This window comes from Enhydra lutris, unplaced genomic scaffold, assembly GCF_002288905.1.
Source record: "Enhydra lutris kenyoni isolate GAN:26980312 unplaced genomic scaffold, ASM228890v2 scaffoldscaffold17, whole genome shotgun sequence".
NCBI lineage: Eukaryota > Metazoa > Chordata > Mammalia > Carnivora > Mustelidae > Enhydra > Enhydra lutris.
The window spans coordinates 21,764,321-21,784,465 of record NW_019154101.1 but is presented as its reverse complement, the minus strand read 5'-3'; the positions used below and the strand labels follow the sequence as shown (position 1 = coordinate 21,784,465).

The following is a 20,145-nucleotide window of genomic DNA, read 5'->3' as shown; positions in this document are numbered from 1 at the left end:
TTCGCATTACTGAATTCATTTTAATAGAAAAGGAGACAGCGAAGTAAAGGAGAAGGTAAAAACAAATTATCTTGTTGGGAATTATGAAGTGATACAGGCATTTGAGAGAGAACTGGAAGATGTGTTGGGAGAAACAGGTTAGAATGGCAATTGTTTAAATCGATATTTGTCCACCATGCTTAATACGGCTTTTTTAGTTATACTTTGAGTTTATTACCAGTTTACATGATTGTACGCCTGACAAGCTAGGAAATTCCTTTTTCTCCTTTGTGGGTTAACATGCTCTCGTTTAATTACTTTCTTCATAAAGCAGACCCACGTCAATCACGCCTTGACTGTGGGCGGCTCTGGGCTCTGGGCGCCCCTCCCCTTGCACCTGCCAGAAGGGCGCGCTCCTCTGCTGTGTGCAGCATGTTCTGCCTGGGCAGCTCCCTCTCTCCCATTCTGTTCTCCGCGTGGTGGGTTGAACGCTGTCCTCACAGCTTTTTTGAAACAAGCTCTGAAAGAGAACCAGATTGGCAAACCGCGGGAACACAGGGTTTTTAGATCGATTGATTTTGTTGTGGCATTTGGTATAATCACTCATTTGAATTCCCAAGGCCTGCATTTGCATGTTATCACTTTCTCTCTTCTTTATTTACGTCCCAGTCTGTCTCTGTTTCCTTCCTACTTCCTTGTCTTCCACTCTCAGGTTAAATGTTGTCAGTTGTGTTCAGTCTCCTCTCCTTAACTGCATTCTCCCCAGGCCCTCTCACTCGTGTCCTCAGATTTATTTATTAGATGATTATTCTTCAGTTGGTATCCCCACAATGCATACATTTTAATCAAGAACAGAGCTATATTTCAGACTCCCTTGAGTTCATCTCCACGGAATGTCTCACACGTCTCAAAAAGAATAAAGCAACAAGCTATCCTCTTGCCAGCAGTGGAGTCTCTGGGTAGTGACCCTGTCCTCCTCAGACCCACCGAACATGGGATTCTCTTCAGTCACCTGCTTCCTCCTACTGGTCACGACGTTTTGTGGCTACTGCCTCCAGATGACATCTGTCCCCTCCTCTCCTTCGCCTCTTTCTCTGAGTTAATTCATGCTCTATTTATTTTGAAATTGAATAATATAATTTTATACCCAGTATACTTAAAAGTGCTGCTCATCTGAATCTTTTCCTTGTTCTTAAAAAAATTCCAGCCTTTCATTGCCACTCATCACTATTTTCAAGATAAAGTACCAAGTTTTGTGCATAGTATAGGAGACCATTTGACATCTGTGCCCAACCCACACACCTCCCAGATCTCTTGCCAGAGAATACAAAAGCTACTTAGAGTTCCCCAAACAGCGTATGCTCTTTCCACACCAGATTCTTCTCATGGCCTGTGATGCCATGAATCCTCTCCTACTTTGTTTCACTGGCAAAGAACTACTCATATTTGAGGAATTGGGCTATATAGTCTGTAATAATATTCATTTTATATAAGAGGATACCAAGATTCAAAGAACTTAAATTATTTTTCTAAGGTCGTTGTACAGTAAGTGTATGGTGGAAGGATTTATTTTTATTTTGGGGCGATCTGGTGGTACCATGCCTTTATTTCTATATGTTCAGAATTTTCTGAAATAAAGTTTTGCTTTTTAATGGTTCCTCCATCCAACCCCTGACTGCTGGACACATACTGAAATCATGGGGCAGACGCAGAAGCAGGGAAATACTGACCATCATCTAGGAGGGAGAGGATGGTGAGGCAGGAAGGAACAACAAATGTCCCTACCTCCCTCTGGAGGGTGCTAGGACTGGGCTGTACTCCCCAGGTTTGGAAGATGGGAAGAATCCCTACTAGATTCCATTGGGTGTCCAAGCCCAAAAAGCCAAGCTAGGGCACATGGGTCGGTTCAGTGTTCAAATCCTGGCTCTGCACATGAAGCTGAGTGTAGTCTTGGGCTAGCTTCTCCAGCCACAATTTTGGGCCTCAGCTGTCTCCTCTGGAAAATGGGAGCACTTGGTGGGTTGCAGGGAGGTGAGAATACAGAGCTCACTGCATATAGCACAGCAAATGAGGCACACGCTTCTTATCACATCATCATCGGGACCACCTGGAGGGGACACATGCAAGGGGGTGCTACCTTGTTACCCCATTTTATAGAATGACATCCCTTCTTGTTTGGTCACTGTGAGGAACCAGGGAGGTGGCCCCCAGCAGACAGGCCCATATGGGAACAGTGAGGAAGGGGCTTCAGGCACCAAGCCTCAGGGATCCTACTTACCCTCCAGCAAGCTCATTGTGGCTCCAGTCCTTTGGTGGTCTTGCTCTAAGGGGCTGGCAGATGAGCAACTTCTGTGGTCCCAGATGCCACAGGGCCCCTTCCTCCGCCAAGAGGCTGGAGTGGCCAGCTGGCTATGGGACCCTCCCGACCAACCTATTGGGGCCCCAGCAGAGAGCCAATGCTGACCTGCCTCCCCACCCATCTGTGGTGGGAGGACTTATGAGTCTTCCGGGGCACCTGGGTGGCTCAGTTGGTTGACCATCTGCTTTTGGCTCAGGTCGTGATCCCAGATCCCTGGGATGGAGCCCCATGTTGGGCTCAGCGGGAGCCTGCTTCTCCCTCTCCTTCTGCCCCTCCCCCTGCTTGTTCTCTCTCTCGAATAAATAAATAAGTCTTCCTATCTCCAAAGCCTGGGCTCTTTTCACTACCTTTCATTCAATAAGGCAAACCCAGTGGTGCCTGGGTGGCTCAGTCGGTTAAGTGTTTGCCTTCAGCTTTGGTCATGATCCCAGAGTCCTGGGATCGAGTCCCACATTGCGTTCCTTGCTCAGCAGGGATCCTGCTTCTCCCCTGCCTGCCGTTCCCCCTGCTTGTGCTTGCTCTCTGTCTTGCTCTTGCTCTCACTGTGTCAAATAAATAAATAAAATCTTTTTTTAAAACGTAAGGCAACCCCAGATACATTTCCTAGTGTTCTCAGTGTTTCCATTTATTCAACTTGTTACAACTTGTAGCCTCGGTAAATTTGGCCTACCTTCAACCTTTGCAAAACTGTACCTGATAAAAGACAGAATAGAATTTAGAAAAACCTTTAACAACTGGAATCTGGGTTAATCAGAAAAAGAAAGAAAAAAATACATAATGAAACGCTTGTTCTTTTCTTTTCTTTTTTTAAAAAGATTTTATTTATTTATTTGACAGACAGAGATCATAAGTAGTCAGAGAGGCCAGCAGAGAGAGAGGAGGAAGCAGGCTCCCTGCTGAGCAGAGAGCCCGATGGGGGTTCTATCCCAGGACCCTGAGATCATGACCTGAGCCGAAGGCAGAGGCTTAACCAACTGAGCCACCCAGGCACCCCAGCCTGTTAATTTTCAAAAGATAAATTTTTAAAAGGAAAAGTTCCCCATTTTGCTGGTATATTGTAGGTCATATGTAAGAAATACAATGAATTTGTGTCATCTGGAGCAGACTGTTGGCCGATGATATTGTATCTCGGACCATGTCTCATCATTTTCCTCTGCCAAACACTACTGCTTATGGAAAGAGAAATAAGCACACTTTTTAAAACTGCTTATATGAGATTAAATATTCTTACATACTTACTTGACTAAATGAGGAATATTTATTGTCCCACTAGTTATTACCAGGTTTGTTTCATTTGTTAAAAATCACTATGTATAAGCTGGGAACAAGAAATAATGGAGTATGTAAGTTTGGAATAATTTAGCTGATTATTATTATTATTTGCTATAAATCAGGCATAAAGACTTTTTAGGAGGCATTACAATTAACTCACAAATGACATAAGTTTCTAATGCTTTTTTTTTTTTAAAAGATTTTATTTATTTGAGAGAGAGAGCAAACGAGGACAAACAGAGGGAAGAGGCAGAGGGAAGAGGCAGAGGGAAATGGAGAAGCAGGCTCCCTGCTCAGCAGGGACACGGAGGCTTGATCCCAGGACTCCGGGATCATGACCTGAGGCGAAGGCAGACGCTTAACCGATTGAGCCACGCAGGTGCCCCGTTAATGCTTTTGTTTCTTTGGCATTGGTCATGCAACACTTACTATGTCACCTACAAACATTTTATCAGAGCATTACAGAAAATAAGCAAAGTGACTCTTAGGCAAGTACCTATCTAAAAATCCTTAAATTTATTAGGAGAAATTCAAGCATTCCATGTAATTATTTTACACAGGAAGAGAGCCTGATCGGTTGCTGTAAAGTCTCTGTAAACAATTGAATGGGATCACCACATCAAGTTGGATTTATATTAGAAGCACATGAAACGGGGCACCTGGGTGGCTCAGTGGGTTAAAGCCTCTGCCTTCAGCTCAGGTCGCGATCCCAGGGTCCTGGGATCGAGCCCCGTATCGGGCTCTCTGCTCAGTGGGGAGCATGCTTCCTCCCCTTTCTCTCTCTCTCTGCCTGCCTCCCCACCTATTTGGAATCTCTCACCCCCTTCAAAAAAAAAAAAAAATAAAAAAAAAAAAAAAAAAAGAAGCACATGAAACATGGTCTTTTTCCTTGTCATTGGAAGGAATAGCAATTAAACTTAATCATTACAATAATATTCTTTTACAATAGAAGTGTTTCATTTGTCTACTCTATTACATGGGAGGTTTTCCAATGCAAAAAGATGGTAGTTTTCTTGTTTACCAGTACCAATAATAATTAGGGCTAAAAGTGAACCATTTTCACATTAAATGTACTGGCTTGGTAACTGAGTACTTATCATCTTAGTTTCAAATAGAAAAAAAAAAAGAATTAAAATATTGTGAAGATTAGCCCAACTTGTGAAAAGATGTTACGGACAGAGAGTATTACATTTTTGGGGATTTCAAATTGAAATCAGCACGTCCTTGGTTTGTGTTTGGTTAATAACAGAAAGCATCTCTTAAAGAAAAAATGAAATCTATACTTTATTACTAGAACGAAGAAAAATTAGCATTCTGTCTCATTCTACAAAGCTTGGGGTCCAGATGTCATTTTGTTATTTATTTTGCAATGTTTATTGTGATAGTCCAAGACCTTTATGTTTTCGAGAGACACAGACAGCTTCTTGAAGCAAAAACAATTTTTTCCCTTTGGGTGTGGGTGAAGCTACATAACACTAGAAAGAATGTGTGTGTCTGGGTTTCTCTAGTGTGTTCTCTATGATTCCTTTTATTTCCTTTCATTATGAGGACCCTTTTAACTTTACTCTTACAGGGTTTTACATGACTCACCCTGTGAGAGAGAGTTGAGTTCCTGGAGCTATTACCCTACACAGGAATGAAGGGAACACAAGGAGGAATGGGTGGCTGGGCCTCTCATATGTTTGCTTACAAACTGGCCTCCTGTTAAAGGTGAAAGGAGATTTTCCCAAGGCTCCCAGGATACCGAGAAGTTAGTTGAGTTTTGATAGAATCACCGGTGTGTCTTAAACCAGGCTGAGTACTGGCTGTTGGGCAAGGGGAGGGCGGGGCATTAGGTGTTTGTCAAGGTCTTGGAGCACCCCCCCCCCGTCTGAAAGATTCTGTTATCCTTTTCCTTTATGTGTTGCAAAATAAAACAATATTAAACTGTAACACCAGTATGAGAAAGTTCAACAAAGTTCTCATTTTTCCCATTGTGACTAATTCAATACCACTTTGGTAATATTGAATAGTATTTTTTTTTTCAAAAATTGTTTTGTAATAGAAAAACAGCAATGCCCCCCACCCACCTCCAAATTGTTTTCCTTACCTCTGCTTTGTGGAGTCCCTTAGAGCGTGCTTAGTCTTCCTGTTGGGAAATCCAGCACTGAGTCGAGTCTGTGGTAGTCCAGGCTGGGGACCTTGCAAAACAGAAGCTGTGAAAGTGGTATCTAGTGAAGGTTGGGCAAGCACTGAGGGCAGTTTTGGATTAGGGCTGTTGTGGCATCTTTAGAACCATAAGTGTAGCACTTTGCTGTGAGATTGAAGCCTCTCTTGCAAATTGAAACCTTTAAGTGGGGATTCCTGGGTGGCTCAGTTGGTTAAGCATCTGCCTTTGGCTCAGTCCCTGATTCCAGGGTCCTGGGATCCAGCCCTGCTGTGGGAAGCCTTGCTCAGTGAGGGACCTGCTTCTCCTTCTCCCTCTGCTCTATCCCCCTCCTCATGCTCTCTCTCTCTAAAATAAATAAAATCTTAAAAAAAAAAACCACATAGGGGATTCCACTTTTAATTATTTTCTTCTCCTTTAGTATTATTTTTCTTTCTACATTTTAAGAAGTGATTTGGGAATGAATTTGTTTTCTGAAGCGTTCTTCTCAATTCACTTTTAACTTTGTGATTGAGTTTTGTATAGTTTTGCTGGCTAGTTACATGGTTCAGTCATGATTGCCTTTACAGATAAAGATGTTTTTCTTCAAACTGATAGTTAAATCACTTTATTTCTGCAAAGTTAGACTTCTGTAATTTCACATTTTCTCATTATTTCTGACCTCAAAACTAATAAAGTTACATAATTACAAAGGCAATACTATTGTTTTCTCATAATTTGTACAGACCGGAAAACATTAATATTACTATGGATGCAAGAGTTGGCAAAGTGATTATTACAAAACAACACAAGGCCTTTAACCTCTCTACCTAGAAAGCTCATAGAGGATTTTAGGAAAGTGTTTGTGGAGTGTACACATATGAAAATACTAAGTCTAATTGGGTAGCTCTGTTGCTATTTAGCTATACAAGAAAGATGGCAGAATCTATACTTTGATTATTTATTTATTTAGATGATAGCTCACTAATGGATGGTGCTATGGTCTAGATGCGTCCCCTCAAAATTTGTATGTTGAAATCCTAATGGCCATTGAGGTATATTAGGAAGTGGGGCCTTTGGGAGGTGCATAGATCACGAGGTTGGAGCCCTCATGAATGGGACCAGTGCCTTTATAAAAGAGGCTCCAGAAAGATCCCCAGCTCCTTGCACCATGCAAGGACGCAGAGAGGTCCCATCTGTGAGCCAGAAAGTGAGCCCTCATGAGATACCAGCTCTGCCAGCACCTTGATCTTGGACTTCCAGACCCCATAAATGCTGTTTACAAATTAGCCAGTCTCTGGTATTTTGTTGTAGGAGACTAAACAGACTAAGATAGGGAGGAAATACCTCTCCTGACTGGTTTTATATTCATTTCCCAAAGTGATTTAGTCCCCAAAACATTAAAATGAAACAAATAATGCTCTTCTATAGTAATTTCTCTTTAAGTTTATTAATTTTTCATTATTCTTTGTCAGTTTGGTCTTTACTTATGATCTAATTGACTGGTTGCTTTGGAGAGTGGAAGGGTAGAGGCAAAGGTAGAGGTACTGGGCCAGAATTGCAAATTGCTGTGGATTGCAAGGCTACCTATGACCAAACAATCTATTTTCATGATTGCAGAAAGGACAATTTTCATAATAAATTTGGAAATCTGGAGACCTAGAACAGCACTTTCTAATGATCTCTCTTTTCTATAAATAATATTGTTCTAAATTTGATTGGATCATATGGATATACAAATTAAGCTCTATTCTCTTGTCCCTTTCCTAAGTTGCATATTAAGCTATGCTTTAAATACTCCACAATCAACAAGTGGAATCTTGGTTTACTCCAATACTTCATTTTTCCCTCTCCCATTCTAAAAACTCCACCATTTAAAGGGGTGCTAGGATGGCAACCAAGAAAGCTAGAATTCATGTGCATGAAAATGACTCCCTTTCCTAAGTGGATTCTGCTTGTCTATGTCTTTTTGGAATCATAAATTATTATCACTGCTGGTTTGGATAAAACTAAAGTCTATTTTCCTGTAGTATTTGGTGTGAGTGATAACCATTTTTATCTACTATGGGAGAAAGATCAGTAGGAGCAAACTCAGTGAACTCTTTCTAAAAAGTTACCATACAAGGAAATGTCCTTGGATGTTAAATACCAAGTGCTTTTATTTTTTCGTTTGTTTTCTTAGTTTCCTTTTGTTTCATTTTTTAAAATTATTTTTATTAACATATAATGTATTATTTGTCCCAGGTGTACAGGTCTGTGAATCATTAGGCTTACTCACGTACTCATCATCATAGCACATACCCTCCCCAATGTCCATATGTTTCGTTGTTTTTTTTGTTTTTTGTTTTTTTTTTTTACTAAACTACTGCTTTAAGAAGTGTAAATAATATTGTTTCCTTAGTTTGATATTAAGAGTAGAGGAATTTACTAAATTATTTCCCTTCCAACTTATTCTTAGATTAATTTTTAAATCATTAGGTATTATTTTTTCTTCTCAAACTAGTCAACCAAAAAACATAAATAAGCAAAGTACAGGGCCAAGAAGGGAGAGAGGCCAAAGGCTAGGTTGACATTGCCATCAGGGAAAACCCAGCCCCCACCCACCCTAAAGGCTAGGAGCATGGCTTTTTTTCTCCCCCCTTTGGCAGAGCATTCTAGGGGAGAGGCAGTGAATGGTTATCACAGAGTAGTTAAAAGGATAAAAGTAAGGGCCCCCATTCTTCTCAGGATCAGAAATTTTTCTCTTCTTCTTCTTCTTTTTTTTTTTTTCCCCCAAATCTTGAGACTGTCATGGCCAGATGGTTGACTGGGCTGTTACAGAGCTTCCTCTCTCTTGGGAGCTTGGGACCACCAAGGATATGCATGATCTGGGCAGAGAGAGCATGTGTAGTAGCATCAACTGATTCAAAAATGTCCCTGGTATAGATTCAAAATTTAGTAGTAGCTTATGGTATTATGTCTGGGCACGACAAAATTTACAAAGTGAAGTGGTGTCTCCTGCCTTATTTTTGATGTAGCTCCAATGACAGCAGCCAAAGAAAATTATGCCAGAAGGAAAGGCTGCATGCTGCATTCTTATATGTGGTCACCTCAAGCATTAGTGCTTTTATTAACTCCTTCTTTGGAAAGGTATGTATAATTTTCTCTAAGAATAAAGTTCCATTGAGGTCAACAGTGTGAGAAATGAGGAAAGGCCATCTGCTCTTCATTGGGCAAAAACAATAGTAGCTTATAATATTTATTGTGTTTACAATTTCAAAGCACTTATAAATGTATTTATTATTTTGATTTTATTATAGAGGTAGATGCTCCTGTATAATTTTTACGGAGTTATTAAACTGGCTGAAAAAAATCTATCTCTTGCTTAAAATCTATTTGTGATGGAAATTTGATAGGGATAACTAAAATAACAACTGATATTAACAGTATAAAATATAGTATATCAATGAAACCTCAATTAGCAAGAAAACTTTGGTAATTAAACTAATTATTCATCTTTGCTTACACTTTTTTCTACTATGTATCTGCCAGTTCTTTATTTTTAAAAGTAAAACATAATCTTTAGTAGATGATTCAGTATCTTGGATTGCCTCAACATGGTTTTCAATAATATTTTTCATTGCATACAGCTGTAGCTATAAAAGCATAAGATCATTTTTCAAGCTATTGATATATCAGATTATTGTATATTCAGGCAATTCTGTCTTCTAAAATTATCATGTACCAATTTTCCAGCTAATGAAATATTTTTACTAGTTGAGGTTTACTTACAACCATATTTTAATGACTGTGAATAAAAGTGGTTACTATTTTTTGCTTTTTTCCTTCCCTCCCTCCCTCCTTTCTCTTCTTTCCCTTTTCCCTTTCCTTTTCTTCTTCTTCTTCTTCTTTTTTTTAACCTGTTTATATGATGGATATGTGGATCTCTGAAATGCTTAAGAGACAGGATGGGCAAGAAAAGGTTTGTGACAATTAAAATATTGATACTGAATATTTGAAGTAGCTGAGAGAAAATGAAGCATTATCTGAAGGATGTTGTTTTGGCTGTTCCAACCATAGGGAAGACTTGTTGATGTTTCTTCCTATATCATTTTAATTCTGACCAAGGACTCAAGGGCAAGGTGGTCCTGTTGGTAAATACCTTGCTTACACTGAGAAAGAACTAAGCTGAGCCACCAGTCCACAGTAGCAATCCAGGGCTTTCCCAAGGAGCCATACCTCTGTTCCCTTCTGTTTCAACTTTGGTTTTCTGCTGATGGCACATAATTCTCATTTCTCCTTTACCCTCTGAACACACTTGCCTCCTCCTATCCACTGCCCCACCAGTCAGTCCACAGAACTGACTGGAGCTCACACACAGCTATGGAGAACAGATGCAGGTACGCACACACATTTACACACACATTCAGATTTGAGTCTTATCCTGGGTTAAGGCCTCTGTGATTGGACTTCCTAGCTTCTTTTTCCTGTGGTGCTAATTCGGATCACAGGAAAATACTTCCATAATGTGTGTCATGGACATTCTTGGGATTAGTAATAAATTTGATTTTAAAAGGGATATGATTTAGGGGAGAGAGCATGGGCTTTGGAGGCAGCCAGAATTGAGAGGGACCTTCAGCCCTACTGGTTGCTACTTGTGTAACATTGGGTACTTCCCTGTGCCCCAATTTCCTCATTTTTAAAATGAGGAGATCTGTAATTCTCTCAGACTGCTTTTAGGAGAATTACACAATATAACTTAGCCAAATGGTGAGTGGCTAGCAGAAAGGAGGTACAATTTTCTCTTGTTTCCTTTTTTCCCCCAATTTAGAAAATTGGTGAGATGAAGTGTTATGCTTGTAATGGGAAAAGTCTCAACTGATCTGATCATCAGCTTTATTTAATTTTATTCTTTCAGTGAAGGGTAGATTTGGCTTCCAGATGAACTGTGAAGTAACAAATCAGCCTAGAAAGAGGACTTTTCCCTCCTAATCTGCAGACAGTAGTTGCCATTGTTTTGAGAAAGAGTCTAGTCAGTTCCTTTGCTATTAAAATATATCCATGGGAAAGATAGAGTATTTTTATTTATGTTCATTGGTAAAATGCATATGCGTACTTTAAAGAATGAGTAATTTCTCAATTGTAAGAGGATTTAAGACAAAACTAGTGTTTACATTTTAGTTACTATTCTTGATTTCATTTTGGTGATTCTCACTATATACCTTGAAATTATTACATGTGTACAATTATAAGGATATTTTCACTTATCATTACTCAAGAGATAAAACTGATTCATATATGTGACTTGTGAAAAGATTCATTACTTTTTAGTGATACTTATTTGTATACAGAATAATCACTTATAATGAGTGATGAGCCTTTCAATTCTCCTAATCACTTTCCAAGGTAGGTGTTGCCATTTCCATTTTGCAGGGGAGGAATGGAGGCTCTGAGAGACCACACAACTGGTTCAAGGTCACACAGGTTATGACATTTAAGTAACACAATTGGGATGTTAACCCAGACTGCCTAACTTTAGCTATAAAGAACTTCTGGTTTTCTTTGAGGTCTCCTTTTGTGAGGATATTCTGAAACCTTCCTGGCATTAGATGCATTTATATATTCCTTTTTTCCTTCTCAATGCTATTTGTTTCAATATTTTAATAACCACTAATGTGAACAACTTTTAATTCAGTAACATCAGAGTTCAATCTGTATCCTTTATGAACTAATACATTTTCACGTTTGGAAAAAAGCAGGGTTGAGGAGCCCAGAGGACACTGCCGCTGATGAGAACTTTGTAGGGGCATCACCCTGAGCTAACAGAGAGGTCACATGCTCCCCTGCCAGTAATCATCTTCAGCCCACCTTTCTCATGTTGCACTTAAGAAAATGGGAACCCAAGGGGCACTTGGGTGGCTCAGTCGGTTAAGCGTTTGCCTTCCGCTCAGGGCTCAGGTCATGATCGCAGGATCCTGGGCTCAAGTCTGGAGTCTCCAGTCTTGCACAGGGCTCCTTGCTCACTGGGGAGTCTGCCTCTCCCTCTTCCTCTGCCTCCTCCCCCCCCACCCCCCCACCCCCCGCTTGTGCCTGAGCTCGCTTGCTCTCTCTCCCTCCCTCCCTCTTACTCACTCTTTCAAATAAATAAACAAAATTAAAGAAAAAAAATGGGAACATAGAGAACCCAGGTGATTTGCTAATGGTTAATATCTGGGACTAGAACCTTACTTTGACTATGGAAGACAGACCTCCCCTTAGTTATAAAGCAGAATTTGAAGACGAGGAGTGTGGATTAGACATAGACAGATTTCTGTTGCTGCAGTCTTTTGATTCTCTTTGAATCAGGAATTTACCAGCCACTCATTACTGTCAATAGTTCACCAGATCCTAGAACATAATCACAGCAGAGAGTTAATGCCTTCTGTGACTAGTGTGGGAAATTTACCAGAGTTGATCATGAGATTTTGCTCAAAGTTGAGTAGGCTGCCAGTTTCAACATCATAATGTTTCCACATGCCTCAAGATCTATTACAGGAACATTTAAAATTGATGTTATCTGTGTCTTCACTTATGTTTCACCCAAAGTATGAATATTAATGCTACTTGTCATTTTTTTCCTTTGTAATAATTCTACTTTTATTTAAGTGCTGCATCAAGGATTTAGATTATCTGCTATTTTCTGGAAGATCTCAGGGTTAAAGTCTTGAGTCAAAACACCTGGGAAGACATGACAGTCATTGCCACAGCTGTTGTGTCCTGACTGATTTAACCATTTTTCAGCACTGCATTTGCACGCCTAGACCCTTCCAATAACTGGCTTTTTGAAAGAATGGAGACAATGACCAACACAGAAAGAGACAAATAATTTGGCTGCTACTGCTTGACTAGATAAGATTGAGGACAAAGATGAAGTCTGAAACCATCCAACAGTCCTAGAACATGGGAATATACTTCCACTTAATATAGTTTTGTAGGAAAAGGTTTATTTTTCCTTGATGATATAAGCTGTAGTTGAAAATAGAATTATTTTCATACACGGGAAATAGATCTAGTTAGTTGAAACACTTATCTCATGCAGACTAGGAAAGAAAACACCAAAGTAAGAAACAGAAATGCATCATTCAAAAATTTCATATCTTGGAAGACAACAAGAGAAGTGAAAAACGAATTAAGCCAAGCAGTCCACATGAACAGTACAGTTGGAGGGAAAAAAGTGACCAGAGATAGGCAGCCAGAAGCCAGACTCAATTGCCAATTCTTCTGAAAGCACTGATCTTTAGAGGGCCAGGAAGTGTGTGGTGGGCAGAGCAGCCTTGTGTCCTGCCATTACGACAGAAAGGCTAAGGTGGGCCGCGAGATTCTGTGGGCTTGCTCAAAGATGCCTCCTCCTGTCCTGGGCTGGCTGTGTCCTCTGTGAAACACTGGTAAGGCCTTCAGCTAGGTTGACTTCAATCCCCAAAAGAGATCCACAGACTGAGAAAACATGGAGAAGAAAAGGCCAAATGTTCAAAATGCAGGAGGAACTGACACACAAGGAAAGATGCTAGTTTCTAAGTAGTGAAGGGGGAGCTGTGAAATCATTTCGGGAGGCCTATGCATCTAGAATTAGAATTTTGTTGATTAAGGGAAAAGCTGAATAAATACCTCCTAATATGCTATAAGTAAATCTCTATCTACTTACAAAAGGTGGATTCCAAAAGCAAACATCGAGAAATGTAGTATGTTCAGATTACATAGGATATAGAATCCCCTTTCCTAATTCATGAGTCTGTAAGAGTAACAATTTTCCAATAAAACAAAATGAACAAAACTTTAAAAACTATCAACAAATATATTTATTGTGGTGGCTTTCCCCCCTACTAGATACACCTTGTTAGAAAGTAGTATCCCGTTTTAGTTCCAGGTGGTAATAAAATTGTTTTTCCTGCAGAAAACACATGACTTTGCAAACATGTTCTCGTCTCCTTGCTCTAGTTTTTGTTTTTCTGTGAAATCAGAATTTTCTTCTAATAAGTATGATTTTGCTTTTGGAACTTACAAGTACATGTTTACAGACTTATATAACTCAAGGGGTAGCAGAGGCTGAACCACACAGTGCTGACATCGATTAGAGACCTGTTCCAGGTAATCACAACCCTTCACAGTTTTGTAAAGCACATAAGTCATCTCCAACGCTATGGTTTCTTCCACATTTTGCCTTTTTCCAATCCCACACAGTATGCTTAACTCTGGTGTACACTCTCATGTTTCTTGCCGAAGGACAGGGTGAAGGCAATAGAACCAATCTGAAAACGGTCGTTTCGGTGGTGATAATTCCTATTATTCCAAATGCCGGGCCCTAATGTCTGAGCACTCTCTAGATCTCCTGGACAAAACAACACTGTTCTTTGAAAGATGTTTCTCTTTCCTGATCTCTTATTGACTTTGAAGGGATATTGCCTCTTCAAATTTGCAGAACTATCTTTCGCTTCTTAAAGCAATAGCTTGAAAAATTATTTTTATAGGTAAAAGATGTCGCTCTCCAAATGTCATCATTATGTTGTTACATCTTATAGCCTATTGATAATTATATACAAAATTTCTTGTCCTTAGAAATGCACAGAAGCGTGTTAGATAGCCATTTGAAAACATCCCTTCTTTGAACTTTTGGCTCTTTGTTGTTTGCTATGCTTGTACAAAGAATATAGCAACTATCTGGAATGTTGTTGAGACAGAGCAGTAACTGACACGTTGTCCATTTGTGGTCCTAATGGCTAGAGCACCTGTCCTGGGCATCTGGTTGAAATAGCAGCATCATGAGTTTACAACGATCTCATGGGACCCTCTAATGTACAGTGCTGACCGATACCGATTTCTGTTGCTGATCTTGGACCTTTCGCTTCTTCTGCTGCTGTCTGTCTTTGTTTTCTCGTTGTTCTGGAGTTTCTCTGCTGGGTTCCAGACCTTTGTTATCAGGTATGGCATCCTTACTTTCTTCTTTATTAGGTTTTTTTCTTTTCCTCTCCCTTCCTTTTTTTCCTGAAATGAAAGAACACCTTTTAAAAATACGTTCAAACATGTTCTATTTGGTTATTCTAAGTTTTAAACAATGAGTTACATTTCTCTTAGGTTGCATATCAGACCATAGATACCAAGTATCTACTCTTTAAATCATTCACTCAGATACTTTTGATTAGATCTGTACCATATTTCAAGAAATGTGAACATGGAACATAAAATATAACGAAGAAATTAACGTATGATAGTTTTGGACAGTAGAGGGTTCTATAGTTATAAGTTTGAGAATTAATTTACATCATAGTTACTTGAGAATATTTAATACAAAGTTTTGAATAGATTTTGTGCCATATAAGACATTTCTAATGTGTATTATGTTATCTAACTCCTACTGAAGGCACTCCTTTGTATTCAAATTTTTCCAAGTAACAGTTAGATATTTGCAATGTCCTGCTATAACTGCATGCCATATACTAAAAGAGACTTGATTTACATAACAAATATGCAAATACCAGTAGAAATGTACTTTATTTCAACACAGATGTTTATATGTTGAAATCGATTTTCTTTGCAATCACCAGCCAGGTGCTAACTATAACTTATCAATAACCCTATGGTATCAGCTATGCAGGCAGGAACATTGTGTCTCTCTCACACAAATGAGCAACTATTTATTGGATAGACACTGGATTCCATGGAGGTCCCTGACCTTGAACTGGGTTTGAAGCACAGATTTAGTTCAGATTCACAGTATGGGGCATTTAAAAAAGGGGAATCAGTAGGACCTTAAAGGTTTTGATGTGGAAAGGCATTCTGGAGCCAGGGAGATGAACTGAGTTTCCTTCTGTTGGAATTAGAAAATTGCTAAGAGTTTTAGTGGAAGAGAGTAATTTGAGCAAAGTAGCAAAGTGCATGAGGCTTGCACCAAATTGGATGGGCTTTATTTATTTATTTATTTATTTCTATACAGTGAATTAGCTAGGTATTTTATTATCATGTTATATATATATATATATATTTGGTCTACAGTGTGAAATAATTTCTGAGGATATGGTTTTAGTAACATCCATGATTATATATATCTCAATGAGAAATTACTGAATTAAATCAGTATCAGGAAATGAAAACTAGGACTTACTACTTCTTGGTGTGGGACAAATTCTGATAATGTGCATCCCCAGAAACTAAGCCATGTAAAATTTGAAATTAGTATCTCTCTACAAAAAAATCATTTTAGACAAAGTATTTTGGAGAATTTATTTGTATGAGAGAACCAAAATATTTTATGACCTGAAATAGGCTGCAAATATTGAATTCAGTGGTTTGGCTTTCTTCTTCTTGAGCTCTGGTTACAGAATCCTAGGGAGCAATATTATTAATACTGCATATGTATCCTGGGCCAACAAAGTCTCCTTGGATTAATGATTTTATGCCACAACTAGCTGGTCTGAGACTATATTTATAAAATCTTCCAACTACTTTATGAAAACTTGCCTTTTTGGGCTAAACATAATGCACCTCCAAAATCTGGACTCTAAAAAGACAGTTAATAAAAATGAGAATTCAGGCCACTGTAAGACAAGTATCAGTCAAATTGTTTTGGATATGTAGTGATGAACAAAAAAATGTTAGGGTTGACTGTTATGCGTAGAGCTGAACTACTTGTACACTGACTGACTGATTCCATAACTCTTTGTACTTAAAAAAATTTGCTGGATAGATAAAATTTCTGAGGAAGGAATCAGGATTTGTTTTTTTCTCATTCTGGCTTTAATTATTACACATTTGAAGTGTTGACTTGAATTTGGTAATTAAACAGAGAAAACTGAAGAGTATGTTTACCTTTCTGAATATGCAGCACAATTTAATTTTCATGAAACTGTACAAAGTAAAAGAGAGAAATGCTGGTTTTCATGATATGTGCTTGGTTTTCAGAAGGACCTGGCCATAAATGTTAGATTACATAGTATTTCCATTTTGAGGAGCATTTTGGAGGTGTTCAAGTTCAATTCTAAAAAAAACTGTCAGTGAAAATTATTCCAAAGTTCCATAAAAACTACCGACCCCAAACAAAATGTTATTTTTATGGAAATTATCCAAAAGTTCAGAGTTTGACATTGTTCTTTTGATGATGGTCCAACATCTTACAGCTGTGATCTTAACCATAATATTCTGAACACATAAGAAATATATTGTTTCTTTCTTGGCCACAGATTGATTTATATGTTTTTTAGGCACAAGTGACAACATACTCAACTTATAGTGCATTTCTGTTTATTAGCAAACTGATACAATTATTTCTTAAGACAGGCAGAAACATTTTTGGAAGTAGCATGAAACTCAGTATTACAGTTTTATTATCCAAGGAGTAACTATTTAGTCTGGGCGGTGAGTGTAAGGGGACGCTCTAGTAAAGTAACAGGAAACTAGCACATTGTACAAGATTGTTGCCCAACAGAGGGCTATTGCACAATAGAAAAATGGGATTATTATCTTTTACACACCATGTGTTAGTGGTTGGAAACATTAACTACCCTTTTGCATAAATAATATATTTTCCTCTCGTCCAAGAAATAAAATAGAAATGCAGGAGAGTGGCTGCAGTCCACTAAAAATCACGTGCAATTTGGGAAATCCTATAAGGTTTTCATTAAAGGGGACTTCTTTTTTCTATTCTGATGACTTTTTATTGATGTGGTCAATAGTTGTTTTATACTTTGGTAAGTTTGCAAACTAAGCAAACTTACCACAATCTTACATACATGTTTGCGTTTCAACATTCACTGATTATGCATGTGTATACGTGCACCAGAATTGAGTTGTAGAGTGTTCTAACGATTGTCAAACCTCGATGTTCCAGGTATGAGATTGATGTTGGATAGAGACCATCCAAGAGAAATTACTATTAGCAATCAAGTATGACCTGAGCCTTTATGGTGCAACATTTGTTTAAGATTGCTGTTTTTAGAGTCAGAAAAACATAGTGCTCAAATTCTAGGTCTGCCAACAACTAGTTGTGTAACTTTTGGCAATTTGTTGGCATCTCTCAGGATTAGCTGGTATTTAACATGTGGATAATCATTACTACTTGCTAAATGTTGTAAAGATTACACGAGATGCTTGTAAAGCACTTAGCATAGTGTCTGGCACACATTAATCACGGAAGAAATTAAAGTTAATGTTATTAACTCATTACAAAAACATGAATTTAGCTTCTACTCAATGCCAAAAAGTGTGCTAAAACTTGGGGATACAAATGAGACATGGAGACAGGCGCAATAACTATAGTTACAAGCTAATGCTAAAATGGAGAGAGGCATGTGCAAGCTCCTAATGGGAGCACAGCAAGGAAAGCATTGACCTCTGCCAATGGAAATGGAAAAGGACTCCCCAGATGGGGTGATGTTTTTGAGCCTTAAAGAATGAATGAGCTTTTGCCAGGCCAAAGAGGGCAAAAGGGGATGTCAGGCAGTGAACAGTTATGTCAATGAAGGCATGCAAGGACATGGTCAATCTGGGGAACTGAAAAAGTAGACTTCCTTGGTTTGATCAGAGTCTAAATATAGGACATTACTCAGAGAAGCTGGAACCATGTACAGGACTCAATTGCCATGTTGGGAGTTTGTCCTGAGGATCAGTGATATTGAAAACCGGAAAAGGGCAAGTATCAGAATCTGACAGCAGGGGAGAGTTTGGACGTTTCTGTGATTAGTTTAGAAAAGGCCAATAGGATATGCTGACATGTGATCTTATTTCTGATTTCAGGAGCACTTTTGTAATTAGAATCCATAAAGGGAGTGTATGCAGTGATAGTTATTTATTTTTGAGCCTTAACTTTTTAAAAACTTAAATTCAATGAACATATAATGTATTGTTGGTTTCAGAGGTAGAGGTCAGGGATTCATCTGTTTTATATAATGCCCAGTGTTGAGCCTTAACTTTTAAAAGGGTAGCTAAAATTTTTGTGCCGATCGGTCAAGCCACATTATTTAAGAGTTCATTCCAAACCAGAATCACATAATTGAATAGGTGGTATTTTTGAGATACTGAAATTATTTCCTATTAATACAGAAACATAGTCATTTATCTAAGCACTCCCTAGGGCCTTCTGCAGGCAGGTTTCCAAACATAGATGACTTTGAGAAATACATATTCCTAGGCCCCACCCCTGGAGCTTATGATTCAGTAGGTCTTATGAGTGGCCCAGGAACCTGTAGTTAACAAGTTCACCTCGAGTTCTATCAAAGAATAAGAACCATAGCTGTAGACCGATAGAAGATCCAACTTCTTTAAATGTATACTCTCAAAGTTTATGCCACATCATATAGTTTCTTATTCAATTTCTTTATATATACAAAGTATGTTTTTTGATATACTGTAGCTACTAATGTTTAAGGCAAGTTTTCTGACTAGGTGCATTTGAAACAGACAGCTAGATACAAAATGAAAATCAGTTGCAGGCTGTCTTTTTAAAACCTGTTCAAATAGAAATATGAACTAAAAGGAATAAACATGTAAAAATGAACAAAGAGAGAAGAAAGCAGTCCTGAATTATTTTTCCTAAATTATGTATTTAAGTTCCAAGCGAAAAATGAAAACTATAGAAAATGTTAAATTAGATTTTACAACATAAGAGGGTTATAAAAAAGTTGCTTCCATAGAATCACAGATAGGATTTATTTGTTGTGAATTACTCAAATTGTGAATATCAGGTCACAATTTGGTGAATGTTTAGCAATGTCTGTGCAGAGGTCTTTATGAAGGACTTCCTGGTGAATTTCTTTCATGCCACCACTAAGAGGAGCCATTGAGCTTTCAGTAGGTCCACTTCCAAGACAAGTTGAATTTTTCTCAAAAAGCTAAAATGTATCCCACACTCTAGATGGAGGACTAAATATTATTGAATCTATAACTAAGACCAATTGAATAAATATTCCATTAAAATTCAAAATGTATGGTTAGGTGTTTTCTCTTTATTGGTTGTGGAATGAAGTTCAATTGGAAACGCATGGCTTTATACCTTCAAAAAAGCACAAATCATGAGAAAATGGGGTTAATCTAATGATTTTTCAACCTAGAACTGACCTGACTTTAATGTATAGAGGATGAAAATTCCAAATTTTATTCCTTTTAGTTAATATATCACTTGGGAAATTTTGCAGAGGAGGGGAAATTGCTACAGTCTAACTTCTTCAGCAATTATGATCTGGTACATAGATACATATAATATATAAAGGCTTTTAAATTGTGGGCTATACAAACACAGAACAGCCTGACCCAGTATTAAAGAACACAGGTGAAAGTCAGAAAGGCCAAATTTCTTTTCAGCTGTATTATTACCATGTAGAATCAGCAATGCATTCAAACCTTTTTTGTTTTTAAAAAATAAAATAGAAATAGAGCTGCCTGGGTGGCTCAGTTGATTAAGTGTCTG

At 38.4% G+C, this 20,145-nt stretch overlaps 1 protein-coding gene across 1 annotated transcript in view; it reads right to left on the bottom strand.

The window, feature by feature from the left end:
• Positions 1-13,254: 13,254 nt before the first annotated feature.
• Positions 13,255-20,145, bottom strand: part of LOC111147829 (R-spondin 3) — an 88,336-nt gene continuing 81,445 nt past the window's right edge. Inside the window, exon 5 of the mRNA XM_022504082.1 lies at positions 13,255-14,732. Coding sequence (XP_022359790.1) covers positions 14,539-14,732 — 194 coding nt within the window. The 3' untranslated portion in view covers positions 13,255-14,538. The remainder of the gene's footprint in view (positions 14,733-20,145) is intronic.